Source organism: Pelophylax lessonae (genome assembly GCF_965119305.1).
Source record: "Pelophylax lessonae genome assembly, chromosome: 3".
NCBI classification, from domain to species: domain Eukaryota; kingdom Metazoa; phylum Chordata; class Amphibia; order Anura; family Ranidae; genus Pelophylax; species Pelophylax lessonae.
Window position 1 is genome coordinate 369,101,300 of NC_138770.1, and position 22,191 is coordinate 369,123,490.

Genomic DNA, 22,191 nt, shown 5'->3' on the forward strand with positions numbered 1-22,191 from the left:
TACTGAAGCAGAGCATGATCCTCTCCCTTTGGAGACTGGGCTGCAGGGCAGTATTCCAACATGATAACGACCCCAAACACACCTCCAAGAGGACCACTGCCTTGCTAAAGAAGCTGAGGGTAAAGGTGATGGACTTGCCAAGCATATCTCCAGGCCTAAACCCTGTTGAGCATCTGTGGGGCATCCTCAAATGGAAGCAGGAGGAGCGCAAGGTCTCTAATATCCACCAGCTCTGTGAAGTCATCATGGAGGAGTGGAAGAGGACTCCAGTGGCAACCTGTGAAGCTCTGGTGAACTCCATGCCAAAGAGGGTTAAGGCAGTGCTGGAAAATAATGGTGGCCACAAAAAGTATTGACACTTTGGGTCCAATTTGGACATTTTCACTTAGGGGTGTACTCACTTTTGTTGCCAGTGGTTTAGACATTAATGGCTGTGTGTTGAGTTATTTTGAGGGGACAGCAAATTTACACTGTTATACAAGCTGTACACTCACTACTTTACATTGTAGCAAAGTGTCATTTCTTCAGTGTTGTCACATGAAAAGATATAATAAAATATTTACAAAAATGTGAGGGGTGTATTCACTTTTGTGAGATACTGTATATGATGGCTTTGGTTGAGAGAAGAAGCAGCTGTGACGAGTTATCGTTCACAGCATGCCTTGAATGTAACTGTTTTTGGAAAACATTAAATCAATGGGTTTAGCTCCACTATAAGCCCTCATTCACATTGAACGTAGATTTGAATTTGTGCGACTTCATCTGAACTCGAACGATTTAAAAGCCATATTTCAGTCCGACTTCGGGGAGCGACTTGAGAGACATCTTTGTGGGTCCATGCACTTTTGTCTTTTGAATTCGTCCCTGATGTCGCCAAAAGTAGTGCTGGAACTACTTTTGGAAATCGGTGTAACGCCGCAAAGTTGGTGCCAATAGGCTGTGATTTGACTTGCCAGTTGACCTGTCAAATGGTATGTCAAATTGTGCCGATGTGAACGGGGGGGCTAACTGCCTGTTCAGAGGAACAGCAAGGGCTACTGCTAATATATATATATAATATATAAACTAGGCTTAAGTACTAACTAGAGCAGAAAAACATTTGCATAGGTTGTCTTATTATGAAGCAAACTGCATCATCTCAGTCATCTCAAAATAACTGTCATTTTCAGTTTCTCTGCCTCTGAATTTGAATGAAAAGTTGGAAGTTTAAAAAGAGAGTAGAATATAAATACTGTATAAAAACAGTATAAAACCTATTGTGAAATAAGAGAGGAACTTTAGGCTAAAATACTCAACCATGCTCCAATAGTCCAATAGCATCTTCTCCCCAGCATCTTCTAGGTATTCCTGCCTATTTGCTTTTTTTTGTGTTCAGCTTCACTTTAAATCCATGAGGAATATTGGTTAGTACTGTGTCCTATTACTGTTAAGGTTTGACACTGTATAGAAGGGGTAGAACTGAATGGACTTTGTTGGCACCATAACCAGACAATTAAGTCATAAAAAATGTAATATTTTATTTAGAAAAATGTTAAAAACCATATACATATGTGTACCACCACAAGTGCAAGACAGAGAACAACAAAACAAAATTAAATCAAAGACAGAATCTTAAAAACAAATATATATATACTGATATATTCGTTAGTATAACCGTAACCTCCGGATCTCCCTTTGGGTGGTAGTGGTGCCATTTTCTGGACTCCTGCCCATTGCCTGCCGTGTAACCACAAGCACTAATACCTACATAATGAAAAAGTAGTGTTATCACACTCTGCTATCAATATTGCTATATTGGTAAGAAAATATAGTCAATTTAATTTTATGTTTCATGTGAACTATGTATTTTGATATCTGTGTATGTTTCAAAAAATGTTTTTAACAGACTCTGTATGAATCAAATCTTTTTTTTTCTATATTCTCTTCTACTTCCATAGAATTATTACAGACTTCACATAACTCCTGAAGAAGCGCACATCGCGCGAAACATGTAGAGTATGTCTGTGACAAAATTATATTACTGAATACTGAGCCTTCCAAACCACCATCGCTGGATTCGCGTTTAACTACCAATTAAGCTTATTGGGAACAGCCTCAGGGTTGTCTGTTATTCCTGTTCTGTATCAGGTTTTCAGATGTTATATTTTTTCCAATAAGGTGGTTACGGAGGTTACGGTTATACTAACGAATATATCAGTATATTGTAACGCTCTAGCGTTTGTTTAGAGAGTTGGATTTGCAGCTGCAGAATCTCCACTCAGTAGTCATGTAGAGATGTGTTGAATCACCATGTCCAACTCTCCAGACTCATCATTGTGGCCAGCCTGCTTCAGCATACAATATACAAACACTCAATAAGATGTTCCTGGAGTGATAGGTTGTATATGATAGTATAGAGGTGATGTGCTGAAAGGACAGGCGTGAGTTGTGATAGCAATGATGAGTACTCAATAGTAATGTTCAGGAGAGTAGTAGATGATGGTAGATAGGTTAGCAATCATGTGCAATAACAGGTGGTAGGGGACAGCAGATGGAGTGTACAAGAGAGGCTAACTTAGTGCAAGGATATAGATGGTAGTAGACTCAAGAGCTAGCAATCTATGTAACAGTGCAGATGATAGAAATAGTAATGCATAGATAGTAACAGTCCTTAGTATGCAGAAGTAGATAGTGTAAGTTTGATAGGAAGGAATCCCCTGTGGGGTACTTATCACTAGTTAGATTAGTAAGCTGAAGGGTCCGGTAATGAGTGAATGATCGGGTAGCGAGATACGGGATCAATAGCGAGGTTCCGGTCTATCCAGGTATGGCAATAGCTGGAGGCTCCGGCAGCGTAAGACAAGGCTGTATACCATGCGGTTTGAACGAACAATTTGTGAGAGAGAAGCCGGCGATTGAAATAGCCGCTCAGAGCGGCGCTTAGTGATGACGTCATGCGGCTTAAAGGTATATGCGTTCCACCTAGCTGAAAAGGTGGGACGCAATATGAAGAAGGAAATGACCTATAAGGGTACCGAAGGTACCAGAATCTTACATATATATATTTGTTTTTAAGATTCTATCTTTGATTTAATTTTGTTTTGTTGTTCTCTGTCTTGCACTTGTGGTGGTACACATATGTATATGGTTTTTAACATTTTTCTAAATAAAATATTACATTTTTTATGACTTAATTGTCTGGTTATGGTGCCAACAAAGTCCATTCAGTTCTACCCCTTTTATATATGTTTAAATTAGGACGCGGCACATAATTACCCCAGTGTCCACAACGTCATCCTGTGGTGACACCAACTTCTTTTTTGATAAGGTTTGACACTGGTTGACATCAATAACTCTTATGCTTTTTTCATAATCTTAATTCTTCTCCTGTTTTTAACTATTTGGAACATAGGTGTGTGCAACCTTTTGTATTATTAGGGTGTACACCTCAAAGCTCAAACACGCATGCCTGTGTGTATGTATGTACTATAAAGCTTTTGTTCCAAATTGTAGTGTAACTGTAATGTCTGCCCTCATTTTGTTAAGCGTTGCGCAAACTGTTGGCGCTATATAAATCCTGTATAATAATAATAATAATAATAAAGCTTTCCTTTGGTGGCATTTAATCACATTTTACACAGCCTGGCCACACAGAGAGGCCCAACATGCAAGGAGCCCCGTCGGGCATTCTAGGAGCATAAATTACACATATTAAACAAGCAAAAAATTTGGGGGAGATGAATCCAGCCTTTCTAACCCTTGGAGATAATACTCCTTGCTGGGAAAGATGTGCAAATGCACTACAGGGGACTCCTCCTATATCCACTTGATAGTGGACACTGATAGAGTACAGGTGTGTGTGGGTGGTGGGGTGGGTTGCTCAACCTCGGTAGTCTGGTCAGACCGAATACATAATAAACAAGCAAAAAATTTGGGGGAGCATACCCATGTATTTCTAAAGCTGGTGCAGCTATGAACCAAAAGACATGTATATTAAAAAAGAATAGTGCACACATGCAAAAGAAATTACCAAATTTGAAGACAATCCATAAATAAAAATGGGGATTTGGTCCCACCATATGGCCATATAGTGCTCAAGCCCACCACTGCGTCAAAGTACCCCATTATCAGTGGGTCCTACACTATCCATGAAAAAGAGATGAATCCAGCCTTTCTAACCCTTGGAGATAATACTCCTTGCTGGGAAAGATGTGCAAATGCACTACAGGGGACTCCTCCTATATCCACTTGATAGTGGACACTGAAAGAGTACACTATCAAGTATATAATTTTCTGACTACCTATGACAATTTTGAAGGCCCTGGAACAACAAGACAATGGAAATGCCCACAAAATGACCCCATTTTTGAAAGTAAACACCCCAACGTATATTCTAATAGTGAGGCATATTGAGTCCTTTGAATATGTCATTTTTTTCACAGCTTTTTGGAAAATGTGGAAAGAAAATGAAAATGTATTTTTTTTTTATACAAAGTTGTTAATTTATAAGATATTTCTAACACATAGCATGTACATAGCAAAAATGACACCCCAAAATACATTCTGCTACTCCTCCTGAGCATGGCAATACCACATATGTGGGACTTTGTCACAGCCTGGCCACATACAGAGGTCCAACATCCAAGTAGCAACTCCAGGCGTTCTAGGAGCATAAATTACACATATAATTTCCTGACAACCTATCACATCTGTGAAGGCCCTGGAGCACCAGGACAATGTAAGAGCAGACCAAAATGACCCCCCGAGACAGGTACCCTGATGGGCTGGAGATAGGTGCTCGGGTACTCTGATGGGCTGGAGACAGGTACTCGGGTGCACTGATGGGCTGCAGATAAGTACTCGGTTACGCTGATGAGCTCGAGACAGGTACTCAGATGGGCTGGAGACAGGTACTCTGGCACTCTGATGGGCTGGAGACAGGTACTTGGTAACTCTGATGGGCTGGAGACAGGTACTCGGATGGGCTGGAGACAGGTACTCGGGTACTCTGATGGGTTGCAGATAAGTACTCGGTTACGCTGATGAGCTGGAGACAGGTACTCAGATGGGCTGGAGACAGGTACTCAGATGGGCTGGAGACAGGTACTCTAGCACTCTGATGGGCTGGAGACAGGTACTTGGTAACTCTGATGGGCTGGAGACAGGTACTCGGGTACTCTGATGGGCTGCAGATAGGTACTCGGTTACTCTGATGGGCTGGAGACAGATACTCAGGTACTCTGATGAGCTGGAGACAGGTACTCAGTAGGGCTGCAACTAACGATGAATTTGTCTGTCGATTAATCTATTGATTATTTTTACGATCAGTCGACTTATCTAACAATTATTTTTATTTTATTTTTTTTGCTTAATTGAGTGTTTTTTTGATTAGCTAATTAATCCTGTAATTAATACAGACCCCTCAGTAAGCCCCCCTATCAGTACAGACCCCACAGTAAGCCCTCCCACCTAGTACAGACCACTTAGTAAGCCCCCCTCCCAGTACAGACCCCTCAGTAAGCCCTCCCACCTAGTACAGACCACTTAGTAAGCCCCCCCCTTCCCAGTGCAGACCCCTCAGTAAGCCCTCCCACCTAGTACAGACCACTTAGTAAGCCCCCCTCCCAGTACAGACCCCTCAGTAATCTCCTCCAACTTGGGGGGGGTCCTGAGATTGCGGGGTGGTAGGGGAGGGGGGTCCGGTGACTGCGGGGTGGTTGGGGGGGTCCTGTGATTGCAGGGTGGTTGGGGGTCCTGTGATTGTGGGGTGTCCTGTAATTGCGGGGTGGTTGGGGGTCCTGTGATTGTGGGGTGGTTGGGGGGGGGGGTAGAGTGAAGAGGACCTGTATGCATACAATTCAGTGACAGCTTCTCTATAATTGAGGTTTCTTGAGATCCCCCCCCCTCCCCTTTATAATCTCTCACCCCCTTCTCCCCGGGCCGGAAGATGACGGCCCCCCCGGCCTCGGGACTCCTCCGGTACAGGCGGAAAATCCTCCGGAAAGCCTCCTCCCCCTCCAGCACGTCCGCCAACATCTTCACCTCTGACGTCACTAGGCGAGGTGGAGCTTAGAGGTCACCAAGATGGCGGCAGCCAGGAGGGTCATGCACGAGATCTTCATGTCGCGGATCCTGTTCACAGCCGGGAGCAGTGAGTGTTATTATAGTGGGTGTGGACGGAGCCCGGAGGGGGGGGGGATTTCACCCGGCCGGCAATGCTTCAAGCGGCGCTGCGGCCGGCCAGGGGGCGTGTGACGTCACGTGTTGACGCGTCAACGATTTTTCGTAGTCGACTCCGTCGACGCGTCGTGGCAGCCCTAGTACTCAGGTACTCTGTTGGGATGCAGATAGGTACTCTGTTGGGCTACAGACAGGTACTTAGGTACTCTGATGGGCTGCAGATAGGTACTCTGATGGACTGGTGACAATTACTTGGGTACTCTGCTGGGCTGGAGACAGGTACTCTGGTACTCTGATGGGCTGCAGGTAGGTACTTGGGTACTCTGATGGGCTGCAGATGGGTACTCTGATGGCCTGGAGACAGGTACTCGTGTACTCTGGGCTGCAGATAGCTTCTCTGGCACTCTGGGCTGCAGGTGGGTACTCAGGGCTGCAGATAGGTACTCGAGTTACTCTGGGCTGCAGATAGGTACTCGAGTACTCTGGGCACAAGACAGGTACTCTGGTACTTTGGGCTGCAGATAGATACTCGGGTATTCTGGGCTACAGATAGGTACTCAAATACTCTGGCTAGAAACAGGTACTCTGGGCTGCAGATGGGTACTCTGGGCTGCATATAGGTACTCGAGTACTCTGGGACTGTGTTGTGCGCTGTGATGGGTAACTCACTGCTATCAGATCTCCTCCTCACATTGGATCAGTGTGTGAGGAAGAGAACCCAGTAACGGCGAATTACAGCTGTTAGCTGACATTTGTGACTGGCTGTAATTTGACACAGCCAGTCACATGGTAAAGATCCAATTTCAGGGACACGCCTCATCCCTGATCGCTGCAATGCGTGCCCCTGGGGCCTGTGCACGAGCGAAGAGAGCGAGGACAACACATGTGACTGGCTTTGATTGGATACAGTTGGTCATGCGGTAAAGAGCCATTTTCATTGGCTCTTTACCCTGATCGGGGATGGGCTGTGACCCGAGGGACACACCTCATCCCAGATCGCCACACTGCAAACCCCTGGGGGTGCATAGGAGCGGCGAAAATGGCCGACCATTATACGACGACGTATGGAGGAGAAGTTCCTGCCAGTGTTCTATCAGAAAGCTAAAATCAATGTAAAATTCAAGACTTGCATGGGTGTAAGAAGATGTCCACCTCTGCTTTGTGTTCTGTCACATTAGGAAACCTATTGGAAGGCATTAAGTTGTTCCAAGTCCGTACATCACTTCCGGTTGCAGAATCTGATAGGTAGCGGTATTCTAGTAGAGCACCGGTGTCATTTTTCAATGCGCTGCTAGGGAAGTGATTAATATGGCGCTCTGGCCTAGGTTTTCCAGGAAACAAACACACTAAGGGCACAGGTGTGTGCTGGCTTTGTGCCCTAGTGACAACCACGGATGAATGGTCCAAAACCACCTCACTATCCGGTCAGGAAAATGTCACAGCACAAAGCCAAGGATCTCACACCATGTGAATGACCAGGACATAACATGCCTGAGCACATCCTTATTGACTGGTGACAACCAGGGATTTCTTCACACTTCCTGGTATGGGACACAGACTGCAAAAAAAAAATGACAGAGGTTATAACCCTCTCTTACTTTAGCCAAAATGAAAATAAAAGAGTTCTGTGTGATTTGTTGGTGCTACAAAAAGAAATAATACATTTCTCAGAACAATATGTAATAAAAAAGGAAAACAAAGGAGAGCATCCTCCGAACGTGAGCGCGCACGGCGATGACCGGGAGCGCGCGGCCGGTGTGCAGAGACATAACAGAGGCTGTGGGCGGAGCCTGTCAGGCCTCCATCTTCTGAGCTGACAATTGGCTGTTATCCTGGCCGCGGTTGTGTATTGTGGAGCTGGACGGTGCATTGTGTGTGATCGGGGGGGGAGTGGCGGGCTCATCATGTCGGAGCCCGGGGAGGGTGTGTGCAGAGTCCGGAGGAGGGGAAGGAGGAATAAAGTCCGAACCACCCGCCTGTATCCTCAGAAGAGGTCAGCGGAAAGTGCCGCCATTGGGGACCCCGAGGAGCCCCAGCCTGCCAGGGCGGCTCAGTACAGGCAGCTCCGGAGAGAGGTGAGGCTCCTTCTATAGGGGGGGGGGGGCTTATTCTATGTCCTGACACTGCATCCTCCTTGGGCTTGCAAGGGTTAAACCTACAAGCAATGGTAGGTGGGGTTAATATGGCAGGAGGGACCCTATTGGTGGGTTGTATGACAAGCCCCTCCCACTGCATGTCAGTGCTCAGGTGAACCAAGCTGTGCATGTGCAGCCCAGCATACATTAACCATTTCAGCTCCAGGAGATTTACCCCCGTATGACCAGGCCATTGTTTGTGATACGGCACTGCATTACTTTAACTGATAATTGTGCAGCCGTGCGACGCTGTAACCAAATAAAATTTATGTCCCCTCCTTCTTTTTTTTTTTCTACAAATGGCACTTTCCTTGGGTTGCATTTGATCACCTCTGCATTTTTTTTTATTTGCACTATGAACAAAAGAAGAACAATTTTTGGAAAAAAAAAAAAAAAAAAGGAAAAACGTTTTTAGTTTTCTACTTCTGCTATTACCACTTCTGGACTGGAAGATTTTTTTCCCCCTTAATGACCAGGCCATTTTTATGTGAATCGACACTGCGTTATTTTAATAGAAAATTGCGCAGTCGTGCAACACTGTACCCAAATAAAATTGATGTCCTTTTTTTCCCCACAAATAGCTTTCTTTTGGTGGTATTTGATCACCTGTGCAATTTTTTTATTTTTCGCTTTCTGCTATATAACCATTAAAAAAAAAGTGTAAAAATTGAATTTTTTCCTCATTTTAGGCTTTTAGGCCAATTAGTATTCTGTTACATATTTTTGGTAAAAGAAATCCCAATAACCGTATTTTGATTGGTTTGCCCAAAAGTTATCTCGTCTACAAACTAGGGGAAAGAGATTTATATATATATATATATATATATATATATATATATAATTTTTTTTTTTTTTTTTACTAGTAATAGCGGCGATCAGCAATTTTTAGCAGGACTGCGACATTGCGGCGGATAGATTGGACACCTAACTGACACTTTTGGGGGTACCAGTGACATTACTACAGTAATCAGTGCTAAAAATATGCACTGTTACTATAATATTGACACTGGCAGGGAAGGGGTTAACCCAGGGGCGGTCAAAGGGTTAAATATATGCCTAGGTGGTGTTTTCTAACTGTGAGGAACTTGTGGAATGATCACAGAGACCTGTGATCCTAAATAGGAGGAACACAGGCGCTCTCTGTATTGATTCCTGAGCGAATGATGTGCTGTGTTTACAACAGCAGACCGTAGTTCTCTCTTCACGGGGAGCGTTCGCGGGTGCCTGGCAGCACTCGGTCCCACGGATCACTGTACAGTTATGGCGATTCATGCAGCCAGGCCAGCCTGCCGCAGTATATATGCGGCGGGCAGTCGGCAAGCAGTTACACATATCCAATAAAAAAAACAATTTAATCAAACTTCTTCATAAATTTTGGCCAATATGTATTTTGCTACATATTTTTGGTAAAAAAAAAAAAAAAAAAAAAAAAAAAAAAAAGAAACACAAAAAGGCCTCTTGCACGCTGCAGCTTAAAAAAAAAAAAAAAAAAAAGCTCAGTACCGTTTTTTTTTTTTTTTTTTCGCTGAGCTAAAATGCAGCCCATTAATTGTAATGTGCTTATGCACACAGGCACATAAACAAACAAGCGCCGGGCATTCTTCAGTAAAAAGAAAATGGAAACATCTGCTTTTTTGGTCAGTAATTTACGCCTCTGGAAGTGGAGTTCCCCTTGGGTGTGGGACTTGAAGGGCAATAACCCATCACAGAGTAGGCTCAAATAATAAACAAGTATAATTTTATTCAAAATAACGTGATAAAGAAAAAAAAAAAGAGGATAAAATCAAGACCAATAACCAATAAGATGCATGTGGCTATGATGTTACATCACTTGAGAGAAGAAATGAGAAGCGCAAGAGTTCCATGTGATGACTGACGCGTTTCGGACTTGGCCTTTTTCAGAGGTCAATGGAAATACATCTCAGGCTATGAGTATGAAAAACAAGTATAAATAAAACATAGATACATATATATGTACATAGTTTACAATAATGTATTAGGTATACAAGGTATCTGCTATATGTAAATATATATTGTAATGGTTCGCGAACCTCAATCAGGCTCAAAATAGATTTCTGCTACTGGATCTAATTAAATAGGTAATTAGAGTGCATGCACGAGGATATCACAGACTGACACACATTGTTCAGGTAAATGATACTTCCTGTTTATTCCTAATGTACAGCGAGTTAAATAGTTAGTAGGCGGTGTCATATGTTAGTACGTCATAAGCATAATATTGGCATAATACTGGTTATTTGCAGCTTTCTGATTAGTCATGTCCATTATAACGTGGTCCCCTTCGAGTTTATGAATGTTATCTTCTCTTGAAGGCACTGTGCCAAGGCTCCATCTTTTTCTCACATTCCATTGTCGGTGGGGGGGGGTATCTAGTAACGGCCATTTTGAGTAAGGACGACAGGGAAAAGATATGTACATGTACAGAAAAATACACATAGGAAAATAGACATTTTGCTTAATTCACAAGTGTTCATCACATTCCTTCACAATATCAAGAAAAAAAGTTCCAATGTTGCAAAAGGATGTATACGTAGCACTCATGCTACTCAACATGATGTATGAAGCCACTGTGTTAAAAACACGAATGTCGCGCATCCAGTTAAAGAGGTTGTAAACTCGTTCAAAAATTTTTTTTTTTTTTTTTTTTACAACCTGCAAGAAGAGAAAGACATAATGAGCTAGTATGCATCGCATACTAGCTCATTATGAAATACTTACCTTAGAATGAAGCCCCCGCCGTGCCGCTCTCTTACCTGTATGACGAGCGACATGTTCAGTCGCCCATCTTCCGGGATCGTGGCATCCGGCCATCTGATTGGCCGGAGCCGCGGTGACGTCACTCCCGCGCACGCGCGCGGGAGCCGACGGTCACAGCACGGGGCTCAGAAGGAACGGCACGATCAGCCGTTCCTTCAGACTGCATGCACCAGTGACGTCACTGGCTGCATGAAAGGTAAATATCTCCTAAACGGTACATGTTTAGGAGATATTTACAGTACCTATAGGTAAGCCTTATCATAGGCTTACCTATAGGTACAACTTCCTGAGGAGGGTTTACTTCCTCTTTAATAGACTGCTGCAACTGATGTAAAACAGATTATACATAAATTTGTCAAGGCCCGGGGAGAAAAAGGAGGAAGAACCAGCATGGACAAAGTATAATGTGGTGGTGGATATGCGTAATATCACTCCATAGAAGATGTGGTCATCCCCCACTATTAGTTCCCACGAGGATCCCAAAGTGGTCCCTGAAAAGGCGTCTGAGGGGAGAGAATTACAGAAAAGAGTGTGAGAATTGAAACTCATGATCACATTGGAAATATGTAAGGTGATCAATATAAAGAGGGGCTGAATTAGACCACTCTTTTTGAAAAATACATACCATGTTCAAGGTAAAGATGAACGTTGGTCTTGATGACAAAAGAGACTTTTAAATGAGTAGAAGAAGTAATGTCTCACAGAGATTCCTTAAAATAAAGGAAGAGTAAATAAGAATATGGAATATAATGACTGCCAGGAAAAATGGGGAGGAGAACGGAGTGTGAGTGGAACCCACTAATACAGTAAGTAAATAGAAGAGACACCAGGACAAAGGCACTGAAAAATAGAATGGTGTCCAAGATGGAAATAAATAGTACTGGTAAGAAAGTATGAAAGGGTGAAGAGCAAAGATTGCTGATAACCAGTGTATTCATTACATGAAATGATAAAAGTATGTGGGCCATAACGAGAAAGCCCCCATCCGTGAAGAAATACTGTATAGTGTGTAACCACCATAAAAGATTGTCCAAGTGTGAGGGAAGAAAAGGACGAAATTTGCATAAGAAAGTAGGCAGACTCCCAAAGTAGCGATGTGAGGAAACCGGGCAGCAGAAAACCAGATGTGTACCTGTAAGGATCCGTAGGGTGAAATCTCCCGGTGGCGGCAAGCAACTGTACTCGTCGGGTCCGCCGTTTAAAAGGACGCCCGCGCAGGCGCAATAGGCGAGAGAGCCTCGCGCCTACGTGTGTCATTGACCAGTGGTATCCCCCGTGTCCGGAGCGCACGGCGCCGCCCACCGAAGCGGTGCACCGCGACCTGCGTTCTGGGCATGCCGATGCACTACGTCATCAGTCAAGGTTGGGCAGTATCAATCGACCAAAGTGGGGTGGCGAGAACCGCCCCTTAGTGCGCCGGGGGGAAGAAAAAGCCAAGGGGATGGACCCTCAAGAACGGAGCGATAAAAATACAGCAGATACCAATTGTTGTCGGTTTTTTTTTTTCCCACAAATGGCTTTCTTTTGGTGGTATTTGATCACCTGTGTGTTTTTTTTTTTTTTTTTTTTTGCGCTATAAACAAAAAAGAGCGACAATTCTGAATAAAAAACACCATTTTTCGCTTTCTGCTATATAACCGTAAAAATTTTTTTTTAAAATAAGTGTAAAAATCGAGATTTTTTTCCCTCATTTTAGCCTTTTACGCCAATTAGTTTTCTGTTACATATTTTTGGTAAAAGAAATCCCAATAAGCGTATTTTGATTGGTTTGCGCAAAAGTTATCTCGTCTACAAACTAGGGGAGAGATATTTGATATATATTTATTTTATTTTTTTTACTAGTAATAGCGGCGATCAGCAATTTTTAGCAGGACTGTGACATTGCGGCGGATAGATTGGACACCTAACTGACACTTTTGGGGGTACCAGTGACATTACTACAATAATCAGTGCTAAAAATATGCACTGTTTATTTATTTCAGGTACTCGTATAGCGCCGTCAATTTACGCAGCGCTTTACATATACATTGTACATTCACATCAGTCCCTGCCCTCAAGGAGCTTACAATCTAAGGTCCCTAACTCACATTCATACATACACAGTAGGGCCAATTTTTTTTATACAGGATCCAATTAACCTACCAGAATGTCTTTGGAGTGTGGGAGGAAACCGGAGTACCCGGAGGAAACCCACGCAGGCACCGGGAGAACGTGCAAACTCCGGCCAGGTAGTGTCGTGGCTGGGATTCAAATCAGCGACCCTCTTGCTGCTAGGTGGAAGTGCTAACCACTACACCACTGTTACTATAATAATGACACTGGCAAGGAAGGGGTTAACCCAGGGGTGATCAAAGGCTTAAATATATGCCTAGGGGGTGTTTTCTAACTGAGGGGGAGGGACTTGTGGAATCCTCACAGAGATCTGTGATCCTAAATAGGAGGAACACAGGCGCTCTGTATTGATTCCTGAAAGAATGGTCTGCTGTGTTTACAACAGCAGACCGTCGTTCTCTCTTCACGGGGATTGTGCTCTTGGTGGAAATTCTAAATGAGTGCCATATCCCTAGATGCATAGAACAAAACAAGGGGGGTTCCCCTAGTGGTGGGACTTTATAGGCACTTCAAACGTAGAAACAAATCATAATAATATAAATGGAACTTTATTCAATAAATATACATATAACAATGTTAAAAATAAGCAAGCAGTGTACAATATACATCACAAAATGCAAGAGATAACCACAGTGGACAGGAGGTAAGTACCCAACGCATTTCGAAGTGACTAACCACTTCTTCTTCAGGGTTAACCTTGGGTGGTTTTCTGTTGATAATTAAATACAATCACAAACCATATAGTCTATTTCATTTTAAATCACATTGTAAATAAACATCTGAATATGCATATAAAAAATGCTTATTATCAATTGTCAAACACTTCCATCATTTTGCTTTTTTGTGCAGTTATACCACTTGTGAGAATTAAAATCAACCAGGTTTTGGAGAGCCTGACTGGTAAACCGTGGCCAGAGCAACAAAGGATAGATGGTAGGTGGTGGTCCCAAAATGGCTATCACAGATGTGTGCTTCCAGCATGAGCTGGCGGGGGCAGCTGGGGTCCAACAGGGCTATAGATCCTGCTGAGCAGAGATAAAAGGGGTATGATAAATTCTATACAGAAAGTAGGTGTCCTGTCCCTTTTGCGCCCCCCACCTCCTCCCCGAGTGCACGGACTACCGCGATGTCCGAGAGAGGCTTCCCATTGGAAGCCTCTCTCATCTCACAGAAGAAGGCCCCGACTTTTCGGCCTTCTTCTGTGAGAGAGAGGCTTCCAATGTGGAACTGGCGCCCTCTTGTGGTGGCCGGGAGTTTCACAAGCAGTCACTAATGACTGTTTCCACTGCCTGTTCTCAATGCCTGCCCATCTCCTTCCCCAAGAGGAGATGAGAGGGAAGTTTTTGCAGGCTTCATGTCCTTGTCCACTTACCTTTGCTTAAAGGTAAGTGGACAGGGAGTGTGGTTATTATTATTTATTTATTTTTTAAATTATTTAAAAAAATATATATATATATATATATATATATATATATATATATATATATATATATATATATATATGTTGTTTTTTTTTTTTTTTTTCAATTATTGAAAAATATATATACAGTGGAACCTTGGTTTACGAGTACCTCTGTTTACGAGCATTTTGAAAGACGAGCAACATTTTTTTTAAAAATCTGTCTTGGTATACGAACACTGTCTTGATATACGAGCAGTTTTATCCACTAAAAGCATGCCATCCCCTCTGTTAATGCCCCTCTGTCACATAACATTATGTGTCCCAGTGCTTCTACTGTATATAAAGATGCCTATATACTGTTTTAGAGTGTTTCCCTGCATACCTACTTTGTACGATTCTGTATCCCTCTGTCACACTCCGGTCTCTGTCCTCTCTGCTCTCCCCGGCGGGAGGGGCCGATCACTCCTACTGACGTCATCTGAGGAGGAGGGGAGGAGAGCAGCAGAGCAGGGCTGCTAGTCACACAGCAGCCAGACAAGCTCTAATACACTATAAATCGGCTGTTGTATACAATACAGACACAGGAACACACAATGCTATTTAACAGAGGATATGGCATACTTATACTGTACATTTATGTACTTTATATATAATACAGCATATCTTTATTCATACCATTAAATGCTTGTGGAACGAATCATCTGAGTTTCAATGCTTTCCTATGGGAAAACTTGCTTTGATATACAAGTGTTTTGGATTACAAGCAAGCTGCTGGAACCAATTATACTCGCAAACCAAGGTTCCACTGTATATGTATTTTTTTATCATCTCCCTGCCATGCCACAGCCACACAGCCGAAGGCCCCTTTCACACAGGCTGTTTAATCAGGTCCGCCTGTCAGTTTCTCAGGCAGACCTGATATGGAGCGGTAATCTGCCGCCATCTGATCCTGTCCGCCAAAAACAGACGGATGGTGGTTCTATTTTCTATCCATCCCATGGATCAGATCAGATGGCATTGGATGGAAACAGACAGACGGTCTGTTTCCATCCGATTGCCGTAAAGAGGAGAGCGGGGTTCTAGTCGTATTTATGTGTAAGTTTACTATCAGTTTTTTTTTTAAATAAAGCTTGGTTGTTAGTTTAAAAAAAAAAAAAAAAACTGGCTTCTAACTTTTTTAGCTGGCTCCTAAATTTCAGGCAAATTTGTCAAGCCCTGCACTAGTGCATTTCTAAATGTGACTTGAGTCAAACAGAAATGCAGGACAATGGAAATCGCATTGTGTTCAGTGCTCCCCGTTCACATCAGTGAAATACAGCACAGTGTGGTTTTGGAAAAGGTTTGGTGTAATCCCAGCACAATTTTTGCCCTATAGAATATGCAAAACTACATTCAAGTTGCATTGGAACAGAACAACATATTTGCAATGAAATTTGGATCATAATCAGATTGCGCGCAGCAGGATTTTGTCGCAGCAGGATTTTGTCACAACAGCAGCAGACGCAGCAGGATTTTGTCACAACAGCAGCAGACGCAGCAGGATTTTGTCATCAAGTCCCTGTCAGTGAATACCCTGCTGATTGGCTATGTCCAATCACAGCCCAGAGCCCTATGTTAAACACAGGGCTCTGTACAGAGGGAATGATCTTAGTTTCTTTTTGTAAAAATCCGCACATAATACACACATTACGACTTGTTCGGTATACACTTTACCCCTTGATGGCCCTAGATGTTAACCCCTTCCCAGGGGATTAGTACGGTGACAGTGTAAAGTATTGTCACTGGTGATGTCCTTTTCAGTCAGTTCCCACTACACTATCACAGTCCAATTATTGGTAAGTCAGTAATATTATAAGTCAGTGCTCACCACCATTACTAGTATAAATAAATAAAATGTAAAAATCCTGTGTGTGTGGTGTGTGTGTGTGTGTGTGTGTGTGTATATATATGTGTGTATATATATATATATATATATATATATATATATATATATATATATATATATATATATATATATATATATATATATATATATATATATACCATAGTTTGTGGACACTATAACAAATCAATATACATTTGTTGGGATTTTTTTTTTAACCAAAGCAGTGTAGCAGAATACATTCTGGTCGAAATTTTAATTTTTTTTAATTTATTGGGTATGTTTTATAGCCTAAAGTAGTATAGGTTTTTTTTTTTTTTTTTTTTTCAAAAATTTTTAGTCCTTTTTTTTTTTTTTTTTTTTTTTTTTTTATTACAGAAAATAAAAAAAAAAACTCAGTGGTGATCAAATACCACCAAAAATAAAGCTCTATTTGGGTGAAAAAAAAGTATAAAAAAAAAAGTATAAAAGTTTCATTTGCGTACAGTGTTGCATGACTGAGTAAATGTCAGTTAAAGCGGAGTTCCACCCTATTTTACAACTTTGCAGTTTCCTTTAGCTTAAAACAACCTGATAGTTGGATAATAACTTGGATAATTATTCTTTTTTTTTTTTTTTTTCACTTACCTTATTTTTAATGAAAATGAACTTGCCTGCCTTCCACTTCCCCCCTCTGCGGCCGCAGCCCCCGACGTCACTTCCTCCTTTTCATTGACTCCTGGGAGATGAGCGTCATCAATCACAGGAGTCAATGCGCCTGCATCGGTGTCACTCGTCACTTCCAGGGGAAGGCGCGTCATTGCCTGGAGAATCAATTAGAACAGCTTCTGGGCATGCGCAGAACCAGCTGCGGGATGATGCGCCTGCACCGGAAGTGACGAGCAGGGCATTCTGGGACTCCGACATCACTAAAGAGGACACGAAGAGGGACGCTCCGGCTTCAGCTGCCCACAACGCAGATGGCAGTGCTGGACAAGAAATTATCAAGGTGCGTTTTTCTTCTTACAGGTAAGCTAAGCAGGGGACAGTTCAGAGGCTATCGTTGCTTAAATACACTAGCCCTGACTGTCCTAGGGGTATTTTTAGTTAAAAAATTTATTTTAGGGTGGAACTCCGCTTTAAAGTAGCGCAGTGCCAAATAGCAAAAAATGGCCTGGTCATCAAAGGGGTAAATTCTTCCGGAGCTTAAGTGGCTAAAGCTAATCTCAAGGCTGTGCATTTTAATAAGCAACATTTTTTATAGATCTATACATTTTGTACTAAGAGTGAAGGAGTTTCTGAACACAACACACACTTATTTGACTTTGTAGGTTTGCCCACTTACAAAGAAATGAAGGGTCTATAATTTTTATCATAAGTGTGTTTTAAGACAGAATATCAACCATAAAACACTTGATACAAATGTTATAACTTGAGCTGCAGTTCAGTGAGTATAAAAGGTATTTGATCCCCAAGTAAAATACGACTTAGTACTTGGTGGAGAAACCTTTGTTGGCAAGCATAGAGGGAAGACTTTTCTTATAGTTAAGGCCCGTACACACGTAGCGATTGTCGGCCGTAAATATTCGGCCGCCGAACGATCGGCCGATTGTCGGCTTGTTAGTATGATGCTTCCGACAACCGACTGCGACTTTTCGGCCGAACAGAATCGGGTGTGCAGGCTATAAAATTTTTGTTGGCCGTCACCAGAACGGCCGATTGTTCGCCAGTCAGTACAGAATTTGGCCGACTAACAGCAGATGAGCAAGACTGGGCATGCTCAGAGAAGAAAAAACACACGGAAAGTTAACCATCGCATGGCATCACTTCTGCAGTCGGCTGTTGTTGGCCGACAAAATTCGTGTGCAGTCTTTTGCACTTTTCAACCGACAGGACAGAACCGGACAAAAGACGGCCGATCGTTCGGCCGACATTCGGTACGTGTGTACGGGGCTTTAGTTACCATGTTTGCACACATTTCAGGAGGGATTTTGGTCCACTCTTCTTTACAGATCTTCTCTAAATCCTTAAGGTTTCTTGGCTGTCACTTGGCAACTTGAGGTTTCAGCTCCCTCCATTTTCTATAGGATTAAAGTGTTCCTAAACCCAGAACCTGCATTCACTATATCTGGTCTCCCACAGTACACAGAACATGGAAATGCAATTATTTAATAAATATAAACTGATAAATACCTTTTCTCATCAGCTCTATAAAGCAATTAGAGCAATCCTGTGACTTGTATCAGTGAGTGCTGGTAGTTTGTAGATTAAAATTCATCTGGTCCCTGCTAAACTGGCTGAATTTTAAACCAGAAATGTATTATATTGCAGCTTAACCACTTGCTGACCGCTCACTGTGCTGCTACTGCGGCACAGTGGCTCCCCTGGGTCCAGCGACGTAGACCTACGTCGCTGGACTCCGAGTGGTACTTTAACGGACTTTGGGCAGAAGGTAATAAGTAATCATGAGCAATTCTTTAAACAGCTTCTCTCTCTTGAAGATCTACCACCACCTTAGATGGTTGATAAAGCTCATCGCGTGTCAACAGTTAATCACCCCCCCCCTCCCCCACAACCTTTCCTTGAATGATTTCTAAACTACAGGGACATAATGCCGTTCCCTGATTTTCCAGCTGAAACTCAAGAGAAAATGCTGCTCCTTTAATGATATCTGGAGGAGGCTGCGGGTCAAGGGAATTCAATATAGCATGCTCTATCCTAGCAAGCTTCGCATCCAACATAAAGGATCGGCCTGTGACTGGCTTGATAGGGATCCGTGAAGTACTCCCTGGCTTATGGCCTGCCACCTTGAACTGTGCCTTTTTTCTGCTACATTTGTATTTCTTCAGTTGCACAGGTTGTGCCCTTCAACTTTGGTAGAATTTTGCTGCTCGAGCTTGGTTCTCGCCATCTGCCCTACTGTACACTCTGTACTTTATTTCAATAAAAACATGGAGCCCTAATCCTTTTGTTCTTATACTTTTCAATGTTGCACTGCTAGCTGCTCCAGTTGCAAAGAGTCTCCCCTGGAGAGAGACACAGAAGAATCGCCTAGAACTGATGAACTTTAGTGATCAGTGGTTGGACCTCAAATTTTCTTATTTGAGTTTGGGACTAAGCTGCATTCCAGATATTTTCCCTTTTTTTGGTTTAGTTTCTGGTATAACAGCACAGATGTTTTTAAACTAAACTAGCTCACTGGTTTCTACGCTTTACTTGCACCAGTCCTTTAGAACTTTTCCAGTGTCATTTTGGAGACTTTTTATTACCTCAGAATGCTAACCATTTCCTCCTGGTATGCATTTTCTAGTTTTAAGCTTTAATGTTTAACACAGTTAGATTTGCTTGAATGATAAGTTTAAAAGGGCAACTGTGTTCCAGTACCTTTTTAAATAGATTAAGCCACATGTCCTCCTACAGGAAACGCACCTTGATGGCAGTATTATTCTAGCGCTAAGTAGACCCTGGATACAGAGGGCCTTGCACTCAACTTGCTCCACCTTTGCCAGAGGGGTCTCCATCCTAATAGGTAAAGCCACCCTGTGTACTAAACATCAAGTGTTTTTCTGATCCAGGGGGTCATTATGTGGCTGTAGTATAGGGCATTTGTTATCACAAACTACTCTTAGTGACTGTATGTTTACCCCCAACCATTCCTGGCTCAATTGATGTATGATCTACTGGTCAAGCTGGTCCCATATGCTCATCTCCCCGTTTTGTTGATGAGTGATTTTGATACTATTCTTGACGCAGCCTTGGATTCCTCCAACCCTAACGGACTGGGTTCTACTGAACTTCTCTCCATGGCATCCACAGCTGGGCTTTGAGTTGTGGCGCTGGAAACATCCAGCAATCAGATGCTATTCGCACCTCTTTAAGACCCACCGCTCATATGCCAGGATTGACTTGGCTTTTGGCAATTTCTTTCCGTTACCATTACTGCAGGACAGTGTTAATTTCGTCGACTAAAACCGACTAAAACGTTTTCGTCGACTAAATGAACACAATTTTAGTCGACTAAAATACAACTAAAACAATTCAGATGACTAAAATACGACTAAAACGAAAATGGCATTTTAGTCATAAGACTATAACTAAAACTAAATTGAAATTTGCTGCCAAAATTAACACTGGTGTAGTGCTGTGCTAGTGCATGCTCAAAGCTTAATACCATAAATAATAACATATTCGATTTTTCACTCCAGGACCAGCTGTATTATATAATGAGTTTGGAAATTGTAGAGAAATGCTTAAATAATGCATTACAAATTACAATTAAACTACACCCATTCGATTATAGATGACTAAAATGAGTTTTAGTCGACTAAAATGTAGGACGTTTTAGTCGACTAAAATGTAGGACGTTTTAGTCGACTAAAATGTACTGGAGTTTTAGTTGACTAAATACGACTAAAACTAAAACACTTGCAGAAGACTAAAATGGGACTAAAACTAAAATGCCATTTTAGTCCTAAGACTAAGACTAAAACTAAATTGAAATTTGCTGCCAAAATTAACACTGCTGCAGGAGGCAGTCTATTTGGCTGGGGTATGTCTGATCATAACCCGTTATCTATCGCCATGTCTTTCCCCGTTGGGTCTCGGAAGGGTGGATGGAGGCTTTTTCCACACTGGTTGCAGGTTGATCAGGTATCCTCCCCTATTGGTCCACCACTGCAGTCTCAGCTGAGTCGCCTGTGGTGTGGGATGTTTTCAAGGCAGTGGTCAGTGAAGAATGTGATTGTGCTATCAAAACAGCACGTAAGGATCATAACTTGCGTTTGTTGATTTACAGAACAGTGAGCGTGCGGAGGAACATGCTGAATCTCCTTCGGATGCTTCTTACACGTCCATTTTTGAAAGCACAGCGTCTTTTTTTTTTTTTTTTTTTTTTTTTCCCCCCTACACTTCACGAAACCTGGCACATACATAAGCTGGGTGCAAGGCTCAGTCTCTTATTTGCTCAAGGCCACAAGAACTGTAAACTTTTAGCCATGTTAGTGGCTGATCATAAACCTCCTACAAATATCCCCATTATCAAGCAGACAGGGGGTGACTTAAGGCCCGTACACACGTACCGATCGTCGGCATACAAACGTCGGCGGACGAAAGATCTGCCGATTGTACGCGTGTTAGTATGGTGCCTCCGACAGATGTCTGCGCACAATCCGCGGACAAAAGTCTTTCGTGCAAACATGAAAATTTTTGTCTGCGGACACCAGAACGGACGATTGTTCGCCTGTCAGTACACAATTCGGCCGACAGACCGCAGATTTGCAAGACTGGGCATGCTCAGAAAATTAAAAACACAGGGAAAGTTAACCATTACATGACATCACTTCTGCAGTCAGCTGAAGTCTGCAGACAAAATTCTTGTGCTGTCCTTGTGCTGTCTTTGCACTTTTCAACAGACACCGACATCCCGGGGAGAAAAGAGGAACATTTGTATGACGACCATCGGTACGTGTGTACGGGGCTTTAGTCACGGACCCATCCAGTATATTGACTGACTGAATTTATACATTTACTTTTCCTCCCTCTGTGCACCCATCCTGCCGTATGACCCCCTCTGCTTTGGATTTTCTACTGGGGGGGTCTTTCTCTCCCAGTTCTGATGCAGATAGGGATGCCCTTGATCAGATCATGCCTTTGGAGATGGCTACCTCTCTTTGCTTTTTCCCCACATAAGGCCCCTGGACTGGATGGTTTACAAGCAGTTTTTTTGTAAATCCTATGCAGAACAG

At 42.6% G+C, this 22,191-nt stretch overlaps 1 protein-coding gene across 1 annotated transcript in view; it reads left to right on the forward strand.

The window, feature by feature from the left end:
* The first annotated feature begins 7,947 nt into the window (after positions 1–7,947).
* Positions 7,948–22,191, forward strand: part of PNRC1 (proline rich nuclear receptor coactivator 1) — a 28,679-nt gene continuing 14,435 nt past the window's right edge. The window contains exon 1 of the mRNA XM_082252394.1: positions 7,948–8,234. Coding sequence (XP_082108520.1) covers positions 8,064–8,234 — 171 coding nt within the window. The 5' untranslated portion in view covers positions 7,948–8,063. The remainder of the gene's footprint in view (positions 8,235–22,191) is intronic.